Genomic DNA, 16,316 nt, shown 5'->3' with positions numbered 1-16,316 from the left:
TCCTTGACTAATCCGCTGACATCTGTATCTCTCCAACTTCTGACTCCCCCAGTGTCTCTCCCAGCTTGACGAGCGTCTTCTCATACACCCGAGCGACGTCCATATGTAGCTCCTCTTCCTCATCATCCTCAAAGCTAAACTTGTCCGGCCGTCCGGGCCCCTCCGGTCCTGAACTCTCATACTCATCACCCGTCTGATCCTTCGCCTCGTCGCCATCCTCCTCACCCTCACACCTCTTGCTCATAACATCCACAACAATTATCCGTGCATGCTGCACGGTGCTTTTGCACCGCACCATGTCTGTCCGACTGAGCCCGCTGCGAGGGCCCTTGTCGAATCCAGGAAGCCGCTCATGGGTCTCAACATCCTCTCCCGCCAGGAGACTCGCAAAGCAATGATCAAGCTTGTGCAGGATGTTGAACATTGGGCCAGGAGTGGGAGGGAATGAGGGCATCCATGTGTTGAACTCGCTCGCTATGTTGAGCAGCGACGGGATTTGCAAGCTTGCTGTGATGGAACGTCAGCAAATGTCAAACACTCTAGTCGGCCAGTTTGAACTTACGAGTCCCAGACAGCCAGATAATGTTGATGACCTCATCGAGGTCCTTGCACAGCTCGGCAAAGGACTTGTATCCCTCGACGTCATCATCGTGGAGGTCACCTTCCAGGGACTTGTCCCCAGTCTTCTTCAAGAAGCGTCTGGTAATGTGGCTCATGCGGTCTGAGATGAAGTCCCGAACTTGGTCCTCTTTGGCAGATCCAGGCCGGAGGGGTTGGCGCCGGGGATGTGGCAGATCGGGCCTCAATGTTGACACTGTTGATGTCGTCGGGGCTGGGGATGGTAATGTCGGGGGCAGGAACCCTCCAGCGTTGGGACCGGTGTTATCAACCATTTTCGATGTCTAGAGTGTGGGTATGTTGTAATTGGTCAAAGTAACATAGCATGGTAGCTTGAGCAAGGTTGACGCAGAATCAACTCCCGCGGCTTGACGTCCTCAATAAGGGAAACTCAAGAATGTCAATGAAGTGAGGTTGCCCGTTCTCGTGACCCGGTGGGGTGATGGTGGGGCCAACTGCGCCACAGCCGAAGCTGCTTGACAACGCCACTTGAGCCTTGCGGCACGGGACCTGGCAAGTGGATGTGGCTAGGCCCGGCGCTGGTGGACCCACCCAGGTCCGAAAATTCGGTCCCGCCTCCATCATCCGCATCACAGAGAGCAACACCAAGCAACATCTCGGCGACAAGATCAAAGTTCTCCGGGAGCCACCTCATCTTGTCGTTAGCAAAATCACATACGAAAACATGGCTCCGAAGCGTATTGGCGGCTCGTCGAGCCGGTCCTACAACCCCATCACCAACGTCTACAACGCTTTCTTCGTCGGCGAGAATGCGTCCATTCTCCGGAGCATCGCTGCCTTTGGCGTGAGTACCATTCGTTCCGGGTGATGTTGATGCGCACGCATACTGACTTACCTACGACAGATCGCCGTGACTCTCCTCTCGACCGGCGTTGCTGAGGCCTGGCTTTGGTGAGCTCGAGCGTACGACCCCTGATGGAAGACGATGCTAACCCCTCTAAGCCCCCAGTAAATAAATGCTCGCACTTCTGACTTCACAACGACTGGACAGAGGATGGAGGCGAAGGTTGAACGACATGTATGATGGACAGAAAACAACTCTTTGTACAATACGGGCTTCATGGAACGGGCAATCGGATATGGCTCGACCAACGGTCTAATGGGCGGCGTTTTGCGGATAAACTCTCAATACACCTCGATACCTCTCGAGACGATCTGACAAACTATCGACGGACCTGGAAAGGTTGATACCCAATTGATAGGGTGGTTAGAACAATGGTGTCGTTTCAGAGCCTTCATTATGATCCCTGAGACATAAGGCCGTGCTTTGTTGCCATGACTCAAGATTGTTGGGGCCAGAACCGGCAGGAATTATTGGAACTCTCGATCATGTTCCTCAAGCTTATGATGCCCTCCTTGGTGTCTTCGCGAGAACGGTAGGATATAAGGGACCTCAGCTGACCCTCTTGCAGCTGTGCTGGCTCACCATCGCCAAGGAGACAACAAGCATTGCAACATGGAAAGCCCGCCAAATACCCATACTCGCGAGAGCTATCTGTCTCCGGCCCCATCTCCTTCATCTACGAATTCCCAGGACAGCAGTTTGACATCGATTCCCATACCTCCGGTCCCAGCATGCCCACGCCCCAGCCTACCCATCCGCGGCAATCCGGCTTCGCTGAAGCGCCATGTAATTGTCCAAGATGATGCCCATGAAGCATTAGTTTCTGACATAGGGACTTACCTGCGCCGCGCTCGTTTCATGAAAGAGGACAAAGTCGCCCAGGCCGAGCTGGGGAATGATCACACCTCCGATGCCGCTCCGGGGCCCAGGCTTCGGTTCCGCTACGCCCAACGCGCCCAGAAGGCCGCTTTCGTCGAAGATTCTGAGTTTGTCACCTGTGAGGATACGACGAGCAGAGCAATAGAGACACCGTTACATGTATGGGAAGCTCCGCTGAATGTGCCATTCCCGGGACCTCAGCCAGCCACCTCTCGCAGAGACCCTCTTCTTCTCATCGGCGGAGGGGGATGCCACGATGGTAGCAAGACTGAACATTGCTTGTCTCAGAGCACCAATGTTGAACGCTCTAAATCACGCAGATATCGGGCCAGAAGCAACCATACTCTCATTCCGGGGGTCAATGTAACCAGCACACCCCCATCCAATGCTAGCTGCAACCCCCAAGGCGATGAACAGACCAAAGTCGATAATGACAACAGCAAGGATCAGAGACGAGCAGCGAAGGTAGACCACAAGCTGGCCGGCTTCGCCCCTCCCGCCAGTGCTCTTCCCGGATCGTCATCCTTCCCCATCTCCAATCACCAGCGTCAAGACCCGGTTGAACACTACTATCCCCCAGCAGAACCCCAAGGAGACCTCCAAGACCACCACGACCCCTGTAACTCTCTCCTCCACAAAAAGCCCAAATCCAAACCTCACAAACGCTGTCTCCGCATCGACCCCGCCAGCCTCACCCTCGCCGAGCGTGTCGGCATCTGGTTCATGGGCGCAACGCCGCGGCTGCTGGAGAAGGCTGCCCAGGCGCAACAGGCGGCAAGGTGGGAGCGCAGGGAGAGGAGGGCGTTGAAGAAGCAGGAGCAGGCACTTCGTCAGGCGGAGTTAGAGGAGTGGCTGCGGAGCATGCAAGAGAAGTTGGGCCAGGGCCAGGAACCGCGTGAGTTGGTGGCGAACGGCGAACATGCGCGCGAGAGACCGGCCGAAGACGCTCCGGCCACGCAGCAGCAACAAGGACAACAAGAACCGTTGGTCAACGGAATCGAACAGCAGCAAGGTCAGGAGGAGCAGCAGCGACGCGAAGAGAGACGCCGCGAGAAGCGGCAGCGCAAACACAGGCATCGTCACCACTACTGGGACTGCGACGAAGACATATCGCAGCGTTGGAATCCGCATACACAGCGAGTCAAGCGTCAGAGTCATCGTCATCCCCTAGATGGCGAGCAGGCCTCGTACTGTTATTGCCAACGGCGACGGGAGCAGCAGCCACCCCCGCCACCGCAGGAGAAGCAGCAGCAGCAGGCCCACGAGCAGGACGACGTAAACAGGCGAAAACATCACCGCAAGGAAGACAACCAACCACCACAAGAGGATGCCAACAACGAGCAGAAGAAGCACCACCACTACTGCAAAGAATGCCACGCCCAACAAGCCCGCGAGAAGAAGCGTGTTGTCCAACCCTCACCGCCCACACCCACCCCCAGCAGTATCGCCGCTGTTGCCGCTGCTGCCGCTACCAATGGAGAGCAGCAGCAAAAGAAGCAGGAGACCGACGCGAAGAAGGGAGGAAGCGAAGTAACAGCTGCTCGGGAAGCCAACCCTCCTCCGCAGGAACCCGAACGACGACGGGCCACTGTGGAACGCGCAAACATTTCCAAGAAGAAGGCGAGCAGGGCATCATTCCGATGGGAGTTGGGCGTGGGGTTGTCGTGGGATGGTAGAGGGGCGGGGCGTTGAGGTGTGTTTCTGGAGAAAACTGGGAGGGTTGTTCGAGGTGGTTGAGGGGGTGTTGTCAGGTGGACAGGAGAGATGGTTCTCAGGGTGGGCACAGGGCTGTATGGTTTGTGAGGATGTGGTGCGTAAGGTAGGTGTGGAGGAGCTTGGTTGAGTACCGAAGAACGGGCAGGTAAGGATGGAATGTGGAGGTTAAGGCTTGAAGCCGGAGCAGACCATGGCAGAATCATAGACAGCATATCATCTTCGTCGCACTTGAATAGAGATATTTCGTAAGGACATTTGTTTAGAGTGATTGGTATGATCTACAGACAACTCAAGTGCCTGCCATATGTACACCAGTGATGACACGATACCCGATGAACCCCACGAATGCTGTGCAGAAAACCAGAGAGCCTCCCATAGCAAACATCCCACCCTGCTCATGCACATATTTACAACTGCACTCCGTCCCGTATGCTAGGCAATCAAGCAACAAAACTTGAACTTCCGCTTCAACGCCACTCATGTTCCATCTAAGTACTCCGCTCAATAATTGCAAATGCCACCCACATCATCATCCATCGTCCAGCTCCCCGCCAGCCCAGGGACCGACACCTCTTCCTTCGCCGGCGGGGGCGCGACATGCAGCCCTGCGCCTTCCTCTGGCTTTCCGGCAAAGAAATCTCCTAAACCTTCCATGCGCGGCTGGCGGCTCATGAACCGCCGCGTCCACTCCTCCACCGCCGGCTCACCCGTCTCATCACGCGCCTGCTTGAGGAATGAAATCAGCGCCGTCCCACCCGTCCCCTTCAGGTTGGCGCCACCCTTCTTGACCACCGCGTCCGCGTCGCTCGCGTCAAAGGCGATGCCCGCCGGCTGGAACGGTCGGCGCGAGGCGGTGGCCAGGTTGAGCCTGCCGTTATTGTTGTTTCTACCGCGGGTTGCTTCGGGGCTTCGGCTGCGCGCGCGCACCTCGCGCGAGGGGACGACGATGTAGCGGGTGACGATGGCGATGTGCTTGTCGCGGAGGGCGCGGAGCATGGACAGACAAGCGTCGTAGGCGACGCAGAGCGGGCGGTCGTCGCGGCGTTGCTCGACAAACTCGCGGATGTTGGCGACCGCCTGGACGTCGCGCAGGAAGCGCGCGTGCGGACCCGGCATGTACTGGCGCATCTCCATGATGAAGTTGTGCTTGGGCGCCGGGGCGCGGCCGTCGCGGCTGTCGTTGAAGTCGAGACGCTTCTCGCCCGTCGGGCGATGCTCGATGCCCAGGACGATGTCGAAGAATTGGATCAGGCTGCTCTGCGCGTTGCTGCCGCCGGCGTACTGGCGGTAGGGCTCGTTGCCGGCGCCGGTTTCGTACCGGACGCCGTGGGGAAGGCCCGCCTCGGCCATGTTCTTGCTGCCGGCCAGGAACGGGCGGATGCGGTGGTAGAAGATGTGGGGGTCACAGTTCTCGTGCATGCGCTGGAGCAGGGAGCCAAGATCGTCGAGGCGTTCTGCGAAAGTGTGGAGGCATCGAGTCACGGTGGCAGCATCTCCCTCCCTCGCCGCAGCGATCGCGGTCAGCATCAACGAGATGATGGGCGCGCCGCGGGCCTCCATGGCCACCGAGACGAGGTAGAACCAGGACTCATCCATTGAGCCGGTGAACGTGGTCAGGGTGGACAGGTTCTCGAGGTTGTCAATGTCCTCATCCATAAAGAGCGGCTTGAAGTTCCAGAGACAGACGGCGGCATAGGTGGCGACCGGAGGCAGTTCGAGGTGTTCAGAAACCTGCAGCAAGGGGACGGCGATGGGTGGCGGCAGGCGGTCGCTCGGGGTATCACCGCCCCAGATGTAGCCGTGAGCCATGAAACAGAGTAGCATGTAAGCTCGGCGCCATTCTGCCTCGTGCTCCAGACCGACAGTTGAGAGAATTGGGAGTCGGTCGATAACTCCGCGCAGGCGTCGGCTGAGAATGAGGCCCTGCAGGTTGGCGACGATTGCCTCCCACTTGTTATAGTAGGGATCTGGCAACCTCGTCAGAGGCAAGACATCCGGGAGGAATCCATGGGTCGGCGAGATGCCGTAGTCGGCCAGCACTGGGATCGGCGGACGCATGGTTGTGAGTCGAGCTGGGGATCTGTTTGTTTGTTGGTTGACAAGGCTGAGATGCCTGCTTGATCAAGTTTCAGAGACTCAGTGCGCGACAGACAGTGAAAAACTAGGTAGGTAACTTCAAATGAATGGATCCTGACGCAAGGAGTACACAGAAGGTTCTGCAATACTCCTCAGCCTTGCGACAAACGACAGTGGCGTGGGCATGGGAAGCGCATGGAAGCAGACAAGAATCATCAGACAAACGCGCCGGTTTGGAGGCGGTTTAGAGTGCTGGGCGGTCTTTGTAATCACACAGGTCAACTCTGAGACAACCGACACCGGGGGACACCGACCGAGTTTGCCCCTCTCGCAGAGACGACAACAACCGAAGCGCCGAACATGGATTGTCGCAGGATAGGGCTAGGAAACAAAAAACTGGGCCATTAAGGTCCTTTGCGCGGTGGGGAACGAGAAAATCTCGCAGGAGGCGGTTTTCGAGTCTTTCTCTTAGACGCCGACTACGGCGGCGAATGACCGTCTAAATCGAGTTGGGTTTTCTCTTCAGTTCCCTGTCTTCAATCCTCCCATCCTCCCCTGCTGACTCAGAAGCCCAACAATTCGACTGACTCATCAACAACCAGGCTATGTGAGCATCCTCTGCGGTGCCGGCAATACCGAATCGAGGCAACCAGGACGGGAAGGGATTGCGGGATGGTTGTGAGGGATGAAGTTGGAGACGCCAGTGTCTTGAGAACAAGAGAGAAGAGTGAGGGGCATTTTTTCATCATTGCGCATGTGGCTTGCATGTGGGGGAGTCGGCTCCGCGACTAGCCGAGAGGTGCACGGGCCAGAGGTTGGCATTGTTTGAGAGAGAATCGGGAAGGAGCTTGGGCCAACGAGACCCACAACTTGCCAAGGACCCGATCCCAGGCTTGGACCCCTGTCACCTGAAGGAGTGGGGCACTTGCTCGTCATCCTGGCTGCCAAGAAACAATCAACAACGGCCCCTCGCAGCAGCAACACCATCCCCACCCGAAGCTCAGCTTGTCGACAACGTCAACTGGTCCGGCCATGCTCCGATAGCACACAAACACCTTGGTGCCGCCCAACATGGTGGTCCCTCAACATGTCCTCAACTGGCTGTACAGCGTCTTGACAAGTGTGAGCCTCCCTCGAGTCACGTCAGGCTTTGTACGCAGCTGACCTCAGCTCTCAATGCTGCAGGAGTACCACGATGTCAACCGCACCTACAACGATGTAGCACAAGCTCTTGCTCAATACCCATCGCTGTCGCCACGAACCGATGTCCATAGTATGCCCGTCCATCCATAGCCAATTGACGAACCATCCCCTGCTGACATGCTCAGCCTTCCCTGACGGCACATCGGCCCTCCTCTTACATCTCTCTGGGACCATACCCGTCGTCTTCCGCGGCGCCACTTACCGCTTTCCCATATCGCTATGGGTTCCTCACGCGTATCCTCGCCAGCCGCCGCTGGTGTATGTGACTCCGACTGAGACCATGATGGTCCGTCCTGGACAGCACGTCGACCCTCAAGGCCAGGTCTATCATCCCTATCTGGTCGGCTGGGCCACGTTCTGGGATGTATGTGATGGACCCTTGTCCCCTGCGAAGAATGATTTCTAACTTTCCACCAGAAATCTACCATCTTGGACTTCCTAGGCATCTTGCAGGATGTCTTTGCCAAAGAGCCGCCAGTTGTTGCTCGTCAACAAGGGCCGCCACAACCACGTCCAGCACCTACGCCTCCTCCTCCCCCCGTTCCTCCCCTACCGCCGGACCTCGCCCCGAGACCTGCCAATCGGGTACAGTCTGCAACCCCAGAGAGATCGAATCCTCCACCACCCCCGCCAAAGCAACCTCAGCAACCTCAGCAGACAACACCACAACCGCAGCCGTCGCCAGCGCCAGTCCAGAGTCCACCAAGTACTCAGGGCCCTCCACCACCGCCGCCCAAGACCGGTGGCCCGGCAAACCCGCAGGTGACAGCTGCTTCACCACCGCCTGTTCCAATCCCAACAGACCCAATCCCGATCTCGCAACCTACTCCCTCGCGTTATGAGACAGCTCCGCCTTTGCCGCCTCCACCAGCACAGCCTGCTGCTGCAGCAATTCCGCCATGGTCTCCCCCGTCTCAACATGCTGCACCACCAATCCCTCCACCGCCGCCGCAATATCAGGGGCCTCCGGCAGTAACAGGCTTCCCGCCAGCCGGCCCAGCTGTAGACCCGCGCATCTCGACTTTTGTTCAGCCCCAAGCACACGCCACTCCTCCACCGACATGGCAGCAACCACCACCCCCAGTTCAGCCTCAGCCAGCTCCCAAACCCCCGCCGCCTCCAAACCTCCTTGACGACGACCCTTCCCCTGCCGTATCCTCCCCATCCAGTGCCCCGCCGCCACCTATCCCACCCAACCCCGAGAAGGACCAGCTACTCCACCAGCTCGCCCAAATGCTCTACGCCCAGCGCCAAAAAGCCCGTGCGCAAAACGATGCCTCGCTCCAGGGCCTCGCAGCCCAACGCGCGGCCATGCTCCAAGCAGCAACAAAACTCCAGGCCGAGTCAGCCCAACTAACCCAGCTCAGCGCGCTGCTCACCTCCAACACGGCCATCTTGCAAGACTCGCTGCGTCAGGCCGACCAGCTGATCAAAGACTCTGCTCGCCTACCGGCACCGGATATTGATGAGCTGCTGGTAGCACCGACGGTGGTGGAGAACCAGCTGTACGAGCTGGTGGCAGAGGAGCGGGCGCTCGCGGACGCGATTTTTGTGCTGGGCAGAGCCGTCGAGAGGGGCCGCGTTGCGCCGCAGACGTTTGCCAAGATGACAAGGGCGCTGGCGAGGGAGTGGTATTTGAAGAAGGCGCTTGTGAAGAAGATTGGACGGGGGATGGGGTTGGAGGAGCATTAATCGAGGATTTGTCTCTGGGAGGTGGGTGGATAGGGGATGAGAAGGTTAGATGGGTGGAGAAGACAGCTTCTTGGAGTTTGGTGTTGATGATAAGATGGTAGCAACCCGATGTCTCTTGGCTTATATGTGGTGTGTCTGTGAGCGGAGGTCTCGGGAAAAGGCCATGTTGCATACACTATTCATTGATAAACCGAAGAGTTTAGCATCGTTGCACATGCTCCAATGCGCAGGGAAACTCATACAAACGGAGTACGCTCTGTGATCCCACGCCGTCTCTCCTGACGGGTGAGATGACGGCACCTCATTCTTCACCACTCAAGATCCCAGACCTCGCCCAATCATGGGGTACGAAGAATCCAACAAGTGTATTTATGTATGATATGCCCTAGGGCTCCGTTACTGCAAGCAATATTTACCCTCACAACAAAGCCCGTCCGGATATGATAATATGCCCACTTACCTTGCCTGAAGCTTCATCCCCGGCTCAACAGCCAGCATGGACTGAAGCTCCATGCAACAACAATATCAATGCCGGACATACTCTGCCATATCATGCTCTCCTTTACCTCTCCCCTCCGTTCGCGATATTCCTCCACTCACCCCAGCTCAGCTCCTCTATATAACACCAGAGTTTCTGTCCCAGAGCGCAAAGTCCGATGTCCCATGCCATCCTCCCCTCTGAATTACTCAAACCCCTACGAGAAGACAGTCTCGCGATATGTTAACAACAAGCCAAACCCCATAAACGGCTCCCAATGCTGAATTTATTTATTCATTTACTTCCCCAGCAACCCCTTCCCTTCAAATCCCTCAAACTTCGCCACATCCAATACCCTTTCCGGCCTGGGATGAACAAGCTTGCACTGCGGCGTAGCCACCACCGGCACAACCTGGCCGCTCTGGACAGGGATCAGCGGCACCGCGTTGGCAGTTACCACAACTGAGGCGGCGGTGGGAGGAGTGTCCTCGTCTGTGGGATGTTCCTAATCCCTTCGTGGTTGGCTCTGGGCTTGGGGAGGAGTGGTAGGTCTTGCCGCGCCCAGGGGGCGGATCTTGGGGAGGAATAGTAAGGACTGGGGTTTCTTGGGTGGTGGTGGAGGGGCGGTTTTCTTGGCCGTTTCGTCCGCCGGCTTCTCGGTCGTGGCGCCGTTGGGTTTGCCGTTGAGTGGAAGACGTTCATTCCCAGCAGCGGTTGAAGACGAGTCAGGTGCAACAGTAGCAACATCGCGCCGACCCCGTGACGCAACGCGGAGCGAGCCGCTCACCTTCCTCGCCTGCGCCTTGAACGACGCCGGCAATCGTCGACCCAGCTCGGTCGCTGCGGCTGCAGCACGCCGACCCCAGGTCTTGGTCCCGTCCGAGCCGGCGTTGGCGTTTGCTTCGTTTTGTTTCGAGTCCTTCGTCTGCTGGACCCTGGACTGTCCCACGGTGCTGGCGAGGTGGCTGCTCGCACAGTTGGAGGTTGTGCCCAGAACCGTGTCGGCAGAGCCGTGAGCTGTGCTGAGAACCGGCTGAGCGACGGAGCCCGTCCTTTTGAGGGTGTACCGACCGAAGGAGTTGCCGTAGCCGCAATTGTGGCGAGGCGCGGTGCGCGGGGGCTGGTTTTCGCTCTTGAGCGGAGGCGGTTTCTTTAGCGTCGATGGCTTTCGAGTTGAAGTGCTCTCAAGTTTGTGCTTGTCACCGTTGATGGGAATGGGGTACGGAGTCCGGACGGGAAGGGGAAGACCGGAGCGGGCGTAAATGCGCGTCGAGTTCTCGGGAGGTGTAGACCTTGCGTTGCTTGCTGATGGAGGTTGAAAGCTAGACTCTGGGGATGCGGAATCCTTTGTCCTGGACCGAGACTTGGGGTTGGAAATTTTCCAGAGAGCTGTTCTCCAGGAAAGGCTCCGTGTTTGTCTCCGTACATCATGATGAGACGGAGACACGGTGCCTGGGCGAGAGTGAGACGCCCCTTTGAGAATGGGTATCTTGGACTTGCTGACATGCCTCGGGGCATCATTCTGATTTCTTGATATCCTAATCTTCCAGTGGCCCTTGATGGAAAACGAGTGCCGGGAGCGGTGACCGCGGATGGACGCCTGGCATTGAGAGGCTTTCCAGACGGCAGGGGCGGGAGGTCTTTGAGTGGACACATCTCCTGTCTCATGGATTTGGAGACTGGCGCATGCTCCCATGTCTGTAGTCTGGCCTATCTCTTCAAAATGTCGGATTTTCTCGCGCACAGGTGACTCCTCTGGACGGCTCTCGCTCGCGCTCGCGAGGTTGGGTGTCGAATGAGCGTTGCTACTTCTCCGAGGATTAGTCTTGCACACGTCAGGGCGGTTGCCAGCCCGGGAGGCGATCTGACGTGCCGTCAGGCTTCCTGAAGACGAGCATCGGTGAACTGTACCGTCGAAACTCGCAGTGACTGTCGCCGACAACAGCACAGGACACGTCCAGCCGTCTTTCACCAGTCTCGTTTCAGCTGAGGTGCTCTACTCCTCAAGTTTTGAAGTCACTGAGATCTCTGCTTCTCCCTGGACGTTGACTGGACTGGCTTGTGGTGAGGACCGTTGACAGCCTTCGACCTCCATCATCGAGGTGAAAGCTCCCGGAGTTTGGGTTCTGTCATGCTCTCCATCAGTTATCACGGACAATCTGTGCGAGATCGACAGATGCGAGTTGGCCGGACTGGCGGTTTGACTCCCGTCATCCAACTGGTGGTGTTCCGGAACTTCTCTGGTTGAACTCCGGAAGATCTCGACACTGTCATGGCACTGACCTCTGTCGGGGGTGTCGTCCGGTTTTAGAGGTGCGGTCAAGGACTTTGTGCCAAATCCAACATCGGGGGTTGTTGCACTCAGCTCTTGGCCCTGGGTGGGTTCACAGTCCGAAGCGTTCCGAGTAGACAAGTCCACAGGCGGGGAATGAAATCGGTGGTCCTGCTCAAATGCCCGACAAATGTCTGCCACGGTGTATCTCGGACGTTTCCACGCCAGGTTCCGTTCAAATGACGGTGACAGCCGGGAATCGAGATTGCTGAGCCTCAGGGAGCGACGCCCTTCCGACCGTCGTGGAACACAATCTGCGAGGGACGATATGTGGTGGGACGATGAGGAATGAATGCGGACTGAGGCTTGTGGGTGCAATCTTTGTGCAGATGACGGGACAAGTGCGCCTCTATTGGCAGTCTGGAGACTCAGGGCGTTTTCGTGGCCTTTGTGTGAACGAAAATCGTCAGACTAAGATCCGGATATCCTGGGAGTAGGAGGGCGGAACACCTACTCGAAAGTCCTTCAAATAGCTTTTTTCTTTCTGCCACTGAGAGTGTGTTTGAGTTCCAGGTCATGTGCTGTCGAAGACTAACATGATCTCCAATATTTGACTTAGTTTCCGGAGAGGTTGCCCCTTTCTCCTGACAGTCATTCCAACAAGTCGAGTTGGGCGGGTCGGCCAGAGTCTGGCTTGACGCTCGGGATGATGCCTCACAGGACATGTTTGGCTGGGAGCCCAAACTCGGGTGGTCGGCCGCCATCACCTTGTCGACTCGGTCGAGATGAGCGTTGGCTGAAGTCTTGATGCAGTTCTTTTGTCGCGTCGGAGTTGACTTGCGCGACTCGCCGTCGAGATCCTGGGCAGGATGGACTGAAACCCCCAATACGAGGCAATAAACGAGAATGCAAAGTGATATCTAGGGGACACTGGTCGGTGGTTATCCAAAATGTTCAGTAGCATGTCATAGTCTGTGGTTGAGTCTGTTTGCTGAGGCTTTCATGCAGAGACAAAGGGACGTCGATTTGAAGACTGCGCGTCTTGTTTGAACCCATAAGGTACCTAGGGAGTAACTGCCGCTGTGTTGATATCGCCAATAACGTTCCTGAAGGAGCCTATCACCAGAAACCGGCTTGCCCTTGCCAGACCGGAGACTCGCCAACTCCGGCCTTGGATCCGGAAGTAAACACCGAACCGGCATCAAGTCACTACCACCTTCACTCCTCGAAGCATGGGCAGCAGTAATCATGAATTCCTGTTTCTCGAATGATGGCAGCAACAACCTGGAAGCCAGAGACCTGAAGAAAGCTGGTAATTACAACCCTACATGCACATCAAGGAAACATCCTGAAAGGAAGGAAAATGGCTGATCAACCAGAACCTCCATGACACCCCGCAACCCCCGATAGAGAGAGCAACACCGTGAGATCCGATGCTATCTGTGCCCGCCATAAAGGAACACCACTCTCTTCTCAAACCTCCGTCCCAGCCCATGATTCAATCTCCCTCTCGAACCCTGCTTCGACCTCCTAAGTCCCTTGAGGGCACCACCTCTTCCATAACTATGCCCCGTCTACCAATCTACACCATCTCAGCCCCCTCCACCGGTTGACACAGCAGGAGAAGCTCTCGCTACGAGTTCCTCTCGCGCACCCGTTCCTCCGTCCTCTCAAAGTCAAAGCTGACCTTGACGCCCTGCTCCAGGTCCGGCTCGCTCGTCCGACTCCTCCCCACAGGCCCACCGCCTGTCCCGTCCGACTGCCGCGCCGTCCTGCCCTTCTCCGCATCGCTTGCATCCGACCCAATGTACGTCGACACAACGCTCCTGTTCCCGCTCAGCTTGCCCCTCCAGCTGGCAAGCAACGGCCGCTTGGACGCCTCGTTGGTGCTGTGAGAGGTGGTCTGCGTCATGGACGCGCCGCCGATGTGGGTGCTGGCTTGACTGTCTGTGGTGGCGGTGGGGTTGGTGATGCAGGCAGTATTACCGCCGCTGCTGTGGCCGGTGAAGCCGCGGCCGCAGTAGGGGCAGGCGGAGGCGCCAGAGGCAGGGTCCGGGCCGGTGCCGAAGAGGGTTGGGTTGGCCAGGCGCTGGGCGACGAGCGTGCCGAGCGGGAGGACGATGATGACGGAGGTTTGGGTCAGGGAGCCGGCTTCGAAGCGTTCGAGGTTGAAGAACTCGAGGATGGAGAAGAGGACTGTAAGGGTTAGTCAGTTGGGAGGTTTGGCTTGTTGGGAGGGGTGAGGGAACGTACCCGGAACGAACATCAGAACGCCATTGGTGATGACCAGCACGTCCATGGCCTTGAGACCCTTGAGACCGGGCAGGATGGTGCGGTTCGTCCACATGTGCACGACCAGGCGGATGTTGAAAAGGAAGCAGAACCAGCAGATGGCGGTGGTGATGAAGGCGAGGTACACCTGGCGCACCCAGACCAGGCTCTCCTTGGGCATCTCGGCGAAGAGGATCGCTCTAGTCTGGATAATGGTGGTCATTATGCTGAAGGTGACGGTCAAGAGGATCAGGACCACCGAGACGCCCATAGCGGGGATCTTGACCCTTGCGCGCCATAGTTTGGTCATAGACCAGGCCTGCAGGCCCAGCGCCCAGAGAATGAGCACGTTGACGGGGACGCTCAGAGTGGTGGCGGCGGCGGACAGGTTGAAGGCGGAGCGCGGAACGAAGGTCGCGTCGCCCGAGACGATGACGTAAAGATCGAGCCAGGGGGTGACGAAGAAGACGGCCAGGAGCGCCATGCGCGCCGTGTTGATTGCCAGCGAGGCGATGCTGAGGAGGGTGGGCAGGCGGCGGAAGCGGGTCCGAGGAGTCATGGCCAGGACCACGCACAGCATGATGAAGTTTGCGCCGATCTGGCTGCCGTACTCGATGGAGATGGAGATTGCTGAGAGGTAGTAGTCGGTGACCAGCATGGTGTTGAAGGGGATGGGGGTGACACCGTCGGAGTAGAGGAGGGTTGAGACTTGATCTAGGGGGTTGAAGTTGTTAGGGGGCCCGGGAGGCAGGGGTCCGCCGGTCGTGGTGCTGTTGGAGGGCATGTTGAAGGCCGCGATGTGGTTAGGAAATGAGCTCTGTATGAGGAGGTGAGATTGAGGATTGCTTCAGGATGGCTGCTTGGTTTAAGTGGGAGTTGACGTGGTCGAGCTTGTGGGATCGCTGCGATGTGAGCAACCCAACGGGCTATAAGATTGAAAGAGCCGCGTGTGGACGAGTTGACATGTCAAAGCACTGACTTCTGAAGTTTGGTGAGAGAGATGATAGATTGGAAAGAGTAAGATGAGTCTCGACAGCAACAGCTCGAAGGTGACGTGGGCGCGGATGGAGTTTGGGTCTCCTATTCTCTGCTTCAAAGAATACTAACATGTCGAGTGGTCGAGACTGGACAATACTGTCCCGTTTCGAACCTGGCACATTCCCAGACATGATCTTGTCAAAGAATACTAAGAGGAGAGACGACGTAGCGTATTCAAGAGGTACAATGTCATGTAGCGATATGCGGGACATTGAGGGAGCTAGGAGCTTGACACAAATAGCTTGGGTTTCTTGATATTGTTCCCCCTAGCGGCTCTTAGTATTGTTCTCGACGGCGCCCCACATGCCCGATGCCGCCCACTACACATAAAACTGACAAGTCGCCGGTATACACCACGTCACTGGTAGCTGATCTCCAGCATTGAAGGAATTAAACTGATGAATGTCAATCCACCAGGTTTCGGGGGTTGTCGTGGTTGTGTCCTGCAGAGGTGCGGCTCTTTGTTGTTGTGTCGTGACTCAACCTCAACAGCCCCTGCGATCATCCAACACAGCAATCCAACGCACGCCGGAATGAAGTCGCATCTCTCAAGTTTGGCCAACCAAAGTTTCTGTCAACTGCGGTGTTTCTTTGGAAATGGTACATGCGATGTCCGACTTGGTTCCCCGGGCAAGCTGAGGTTGATGACTGATGCGCAGAACACGATATTGCACACATCACCAAATACTGGAGCAAACAGCACCCGCGACGCCCTTTCGGGATGTTTGCAAACCGACCGACTGGGACAGTCACCAAACTGGAACTAGGTGCTGATTACTCTGTACCCAGATAGTGTGACGTCTTGCGATGCTCCCGCATCGTTAACCTCTCAGAACATGTCCCAGAAGAGTGGGAATGTGAAGAGTCGGTGTGCCTTCTCAAGACCTGTGTTGTTCAAGGTTGGATGGAAGTGCATGATCTGTCTGAGCCATGCATCAGCTTGTCGACGATCCGCCGTCAAGTGCCGGCAGTAGCGCGGCTGCAGCATCGGGTTGCAGGTTGCAGAGCGAATAGAGGCTTCTGGTCATTGACCAGTGGTGTGTACCATACCTGTACCTATGCATAGTCGCCTTTTGATGCTTCTCTCGATCAATGTTGGGATATCTGAGGACAATGTCGCTGCGCGGCAGAGGCATCCCGTCACCAGAGGCTGAGAGGGATTGCAATGAGTCTATGGCCCGTGAGGATTGTATGACGTGGGAGATTCA

The 16,316-nt window shown here is 57.0% G+C and overlaps 7 protein-coding genes across 7 annotated transcripts; 3 read left to right on the top strand and 4 right to left on the bottom strand.

Annotated features, from left to right (window-relative positions):
• Nucleotides 1–7: 7 nt before the first annotated feature.
• VTJ04DRAFT_9591 (uncharacterized protein) lies at nucleotides 8–893 on the bottom strand (the record flags this gene model as incomplete). The annotated part of the gene is made up of 2 exons (XM_069368155.1): nucleotides 8–507; nucleotides 563–893. 2 exons carry the CDS (start codon nucleotides 891–893, stop codon nucleotides 8–10), a joined length of 831 nt encoding a protein of 276 aa, XP_069214327.1.
• A 410-nt stretch (nucleotides 894–1,303) lies between these two features.
• VTJ04DRAFT_9590 (uncharacterized protein) lies at nucleotides 1,304–1,591 on the top strand (the record flags this gene model as incomplete). Its single annotated transcript, XM_069368154.1, has 3 exons — nucleotides 1,304–1,423; nucleotides 1,484–1,530; nucleotides 1,582–1,591. The coding sequence occupies 3 exons, from the start codon at nucleotides 1,304–1,306 to the stop codon at nucleotides 1,589–1,591; spliced, it is 177 nt and encodes a 58-aa protein (XP_069214326.1).
• A 750-nt stretch (nucleotides 1,592–2,341) lies between these two features.
• Nucleotides 2,342–4,054, top strand: VTJ04DRAFT_9589 (uncharacterized protein; the record flags this gene model as incomplete). The annotated part of the gene is made up of 2 exons (XM_069368152.1): nucleotides 2,342–2,480; nucleotides 2,769–4,054. The coding sequence occupies 2 exons, from the start codon at nucleotides 2,342–2,344 to the stop codon at nucleotides 4,052–4,054; spliced, it is 1,425 nt and encodes a 474-aa protein (XP_069214325.1).
• A 525-nt stretch (nucleotides 4,055–4,579) lies between these two features.
• On the bottom strand, nucleotides 4,580–6,136 carry VTJ04DRAFT_9588 (uncharacterized protein; the record flags this gene model as incomplete). The annotated part of the gene is made up of 1 exon (XM_069368151.1): nucleotides 4,580–6,136. One exon carries the CDS (start codon nucleotides 6,134–6,136, stop codon nucleotides 4,580–4,582), a length of 1,557 nt encoding a protein of 518 aa, XP_069214324.1.
• Nucleotides 6,137–7,225: 1,089 nt separating this feature from the next.
• Nucleotides 7,226–9,049, top strand: VTJ04DRAFT_9587 (uncharacterized protein; the record flags this gene model as incomplete). Its single annotated transcript, XM_069368150.1, has 4 exons — nucleotides 7,226–7,276; nucleotides 7,340–7,427; nucleotides 7,483–7,721; nucleotides 7,775–9,049. The coding sequence occupies 4 exons, from the start codon at nucleotides 7,226–7,228 to the stop codon at nucleotides 9,047–9,049; spliced, it is 1,653 nt and encodes a 550-aa protein (XP_069214323.1).
• A 983-nt stretch (nucleotides 9,050–10,032) lies between these two features.
• Nucleotides 10,033–10,958, bottom strand: VTJ04DRAFT_9586 (uncharacterized protein; the record flags this gene model as incomplete). The annotated part of the gene is made up of 2 exons (XM_069368149.1): nucleotides 10,033–10,879; nucleotides 10,954–10,958. 2 exons carry the CDS (start codon nucleotides 10,956–10,958, stop codon nucleotides 10,033–10,035), a joined length of 852 nt encoding a protein of 283 aa, XP_069214322.1.
• Nucleotides 10,959–13,432: 2,474 nt separating this feature from the next.
• Nucleotides 13,433–14,854, bottom strand: VTJ04DRAFT_9585 (uncharacterized protein; the record flags this gene model as incomplete). Its single annotated transcript, XM_069368148.1, has 2 exons — nucleotides 13,433–13,995; nucleotides 14,053–14,854. 2 exons carry the CDS (start codon nucleotides 14,852–14,854, stop codon nucleotides 13,433–13,435), a joined length of 1,365 nt encoding a protein of 454 aa, XP_069214321.1.
• Between the last annotated feature and the right edge of the window lie 1,462 nt (nucleotides 14,855–16,316).

This window comes from Mycothermus thermophilus (genome assembly GCF_041956435.1).
Source record: "Mycothermus thermophilus strain CBS 625.91 unplaced genomic scaffold VTJ04scaffold_7, whole genome shotgun sequence".
Lineage (NCBI taxonomy): Eukaryota > Fungi > Ascomycota > Sordariomycetes > Sordariales > Chaetomiaceae > Mycothermus > Mycothermus thermophilus.
The sequence above is the reverse complement of the archived record's forward strand: the minus strand, read 5'-3'. Positions and strand labels throughout refer to the sequence as shown.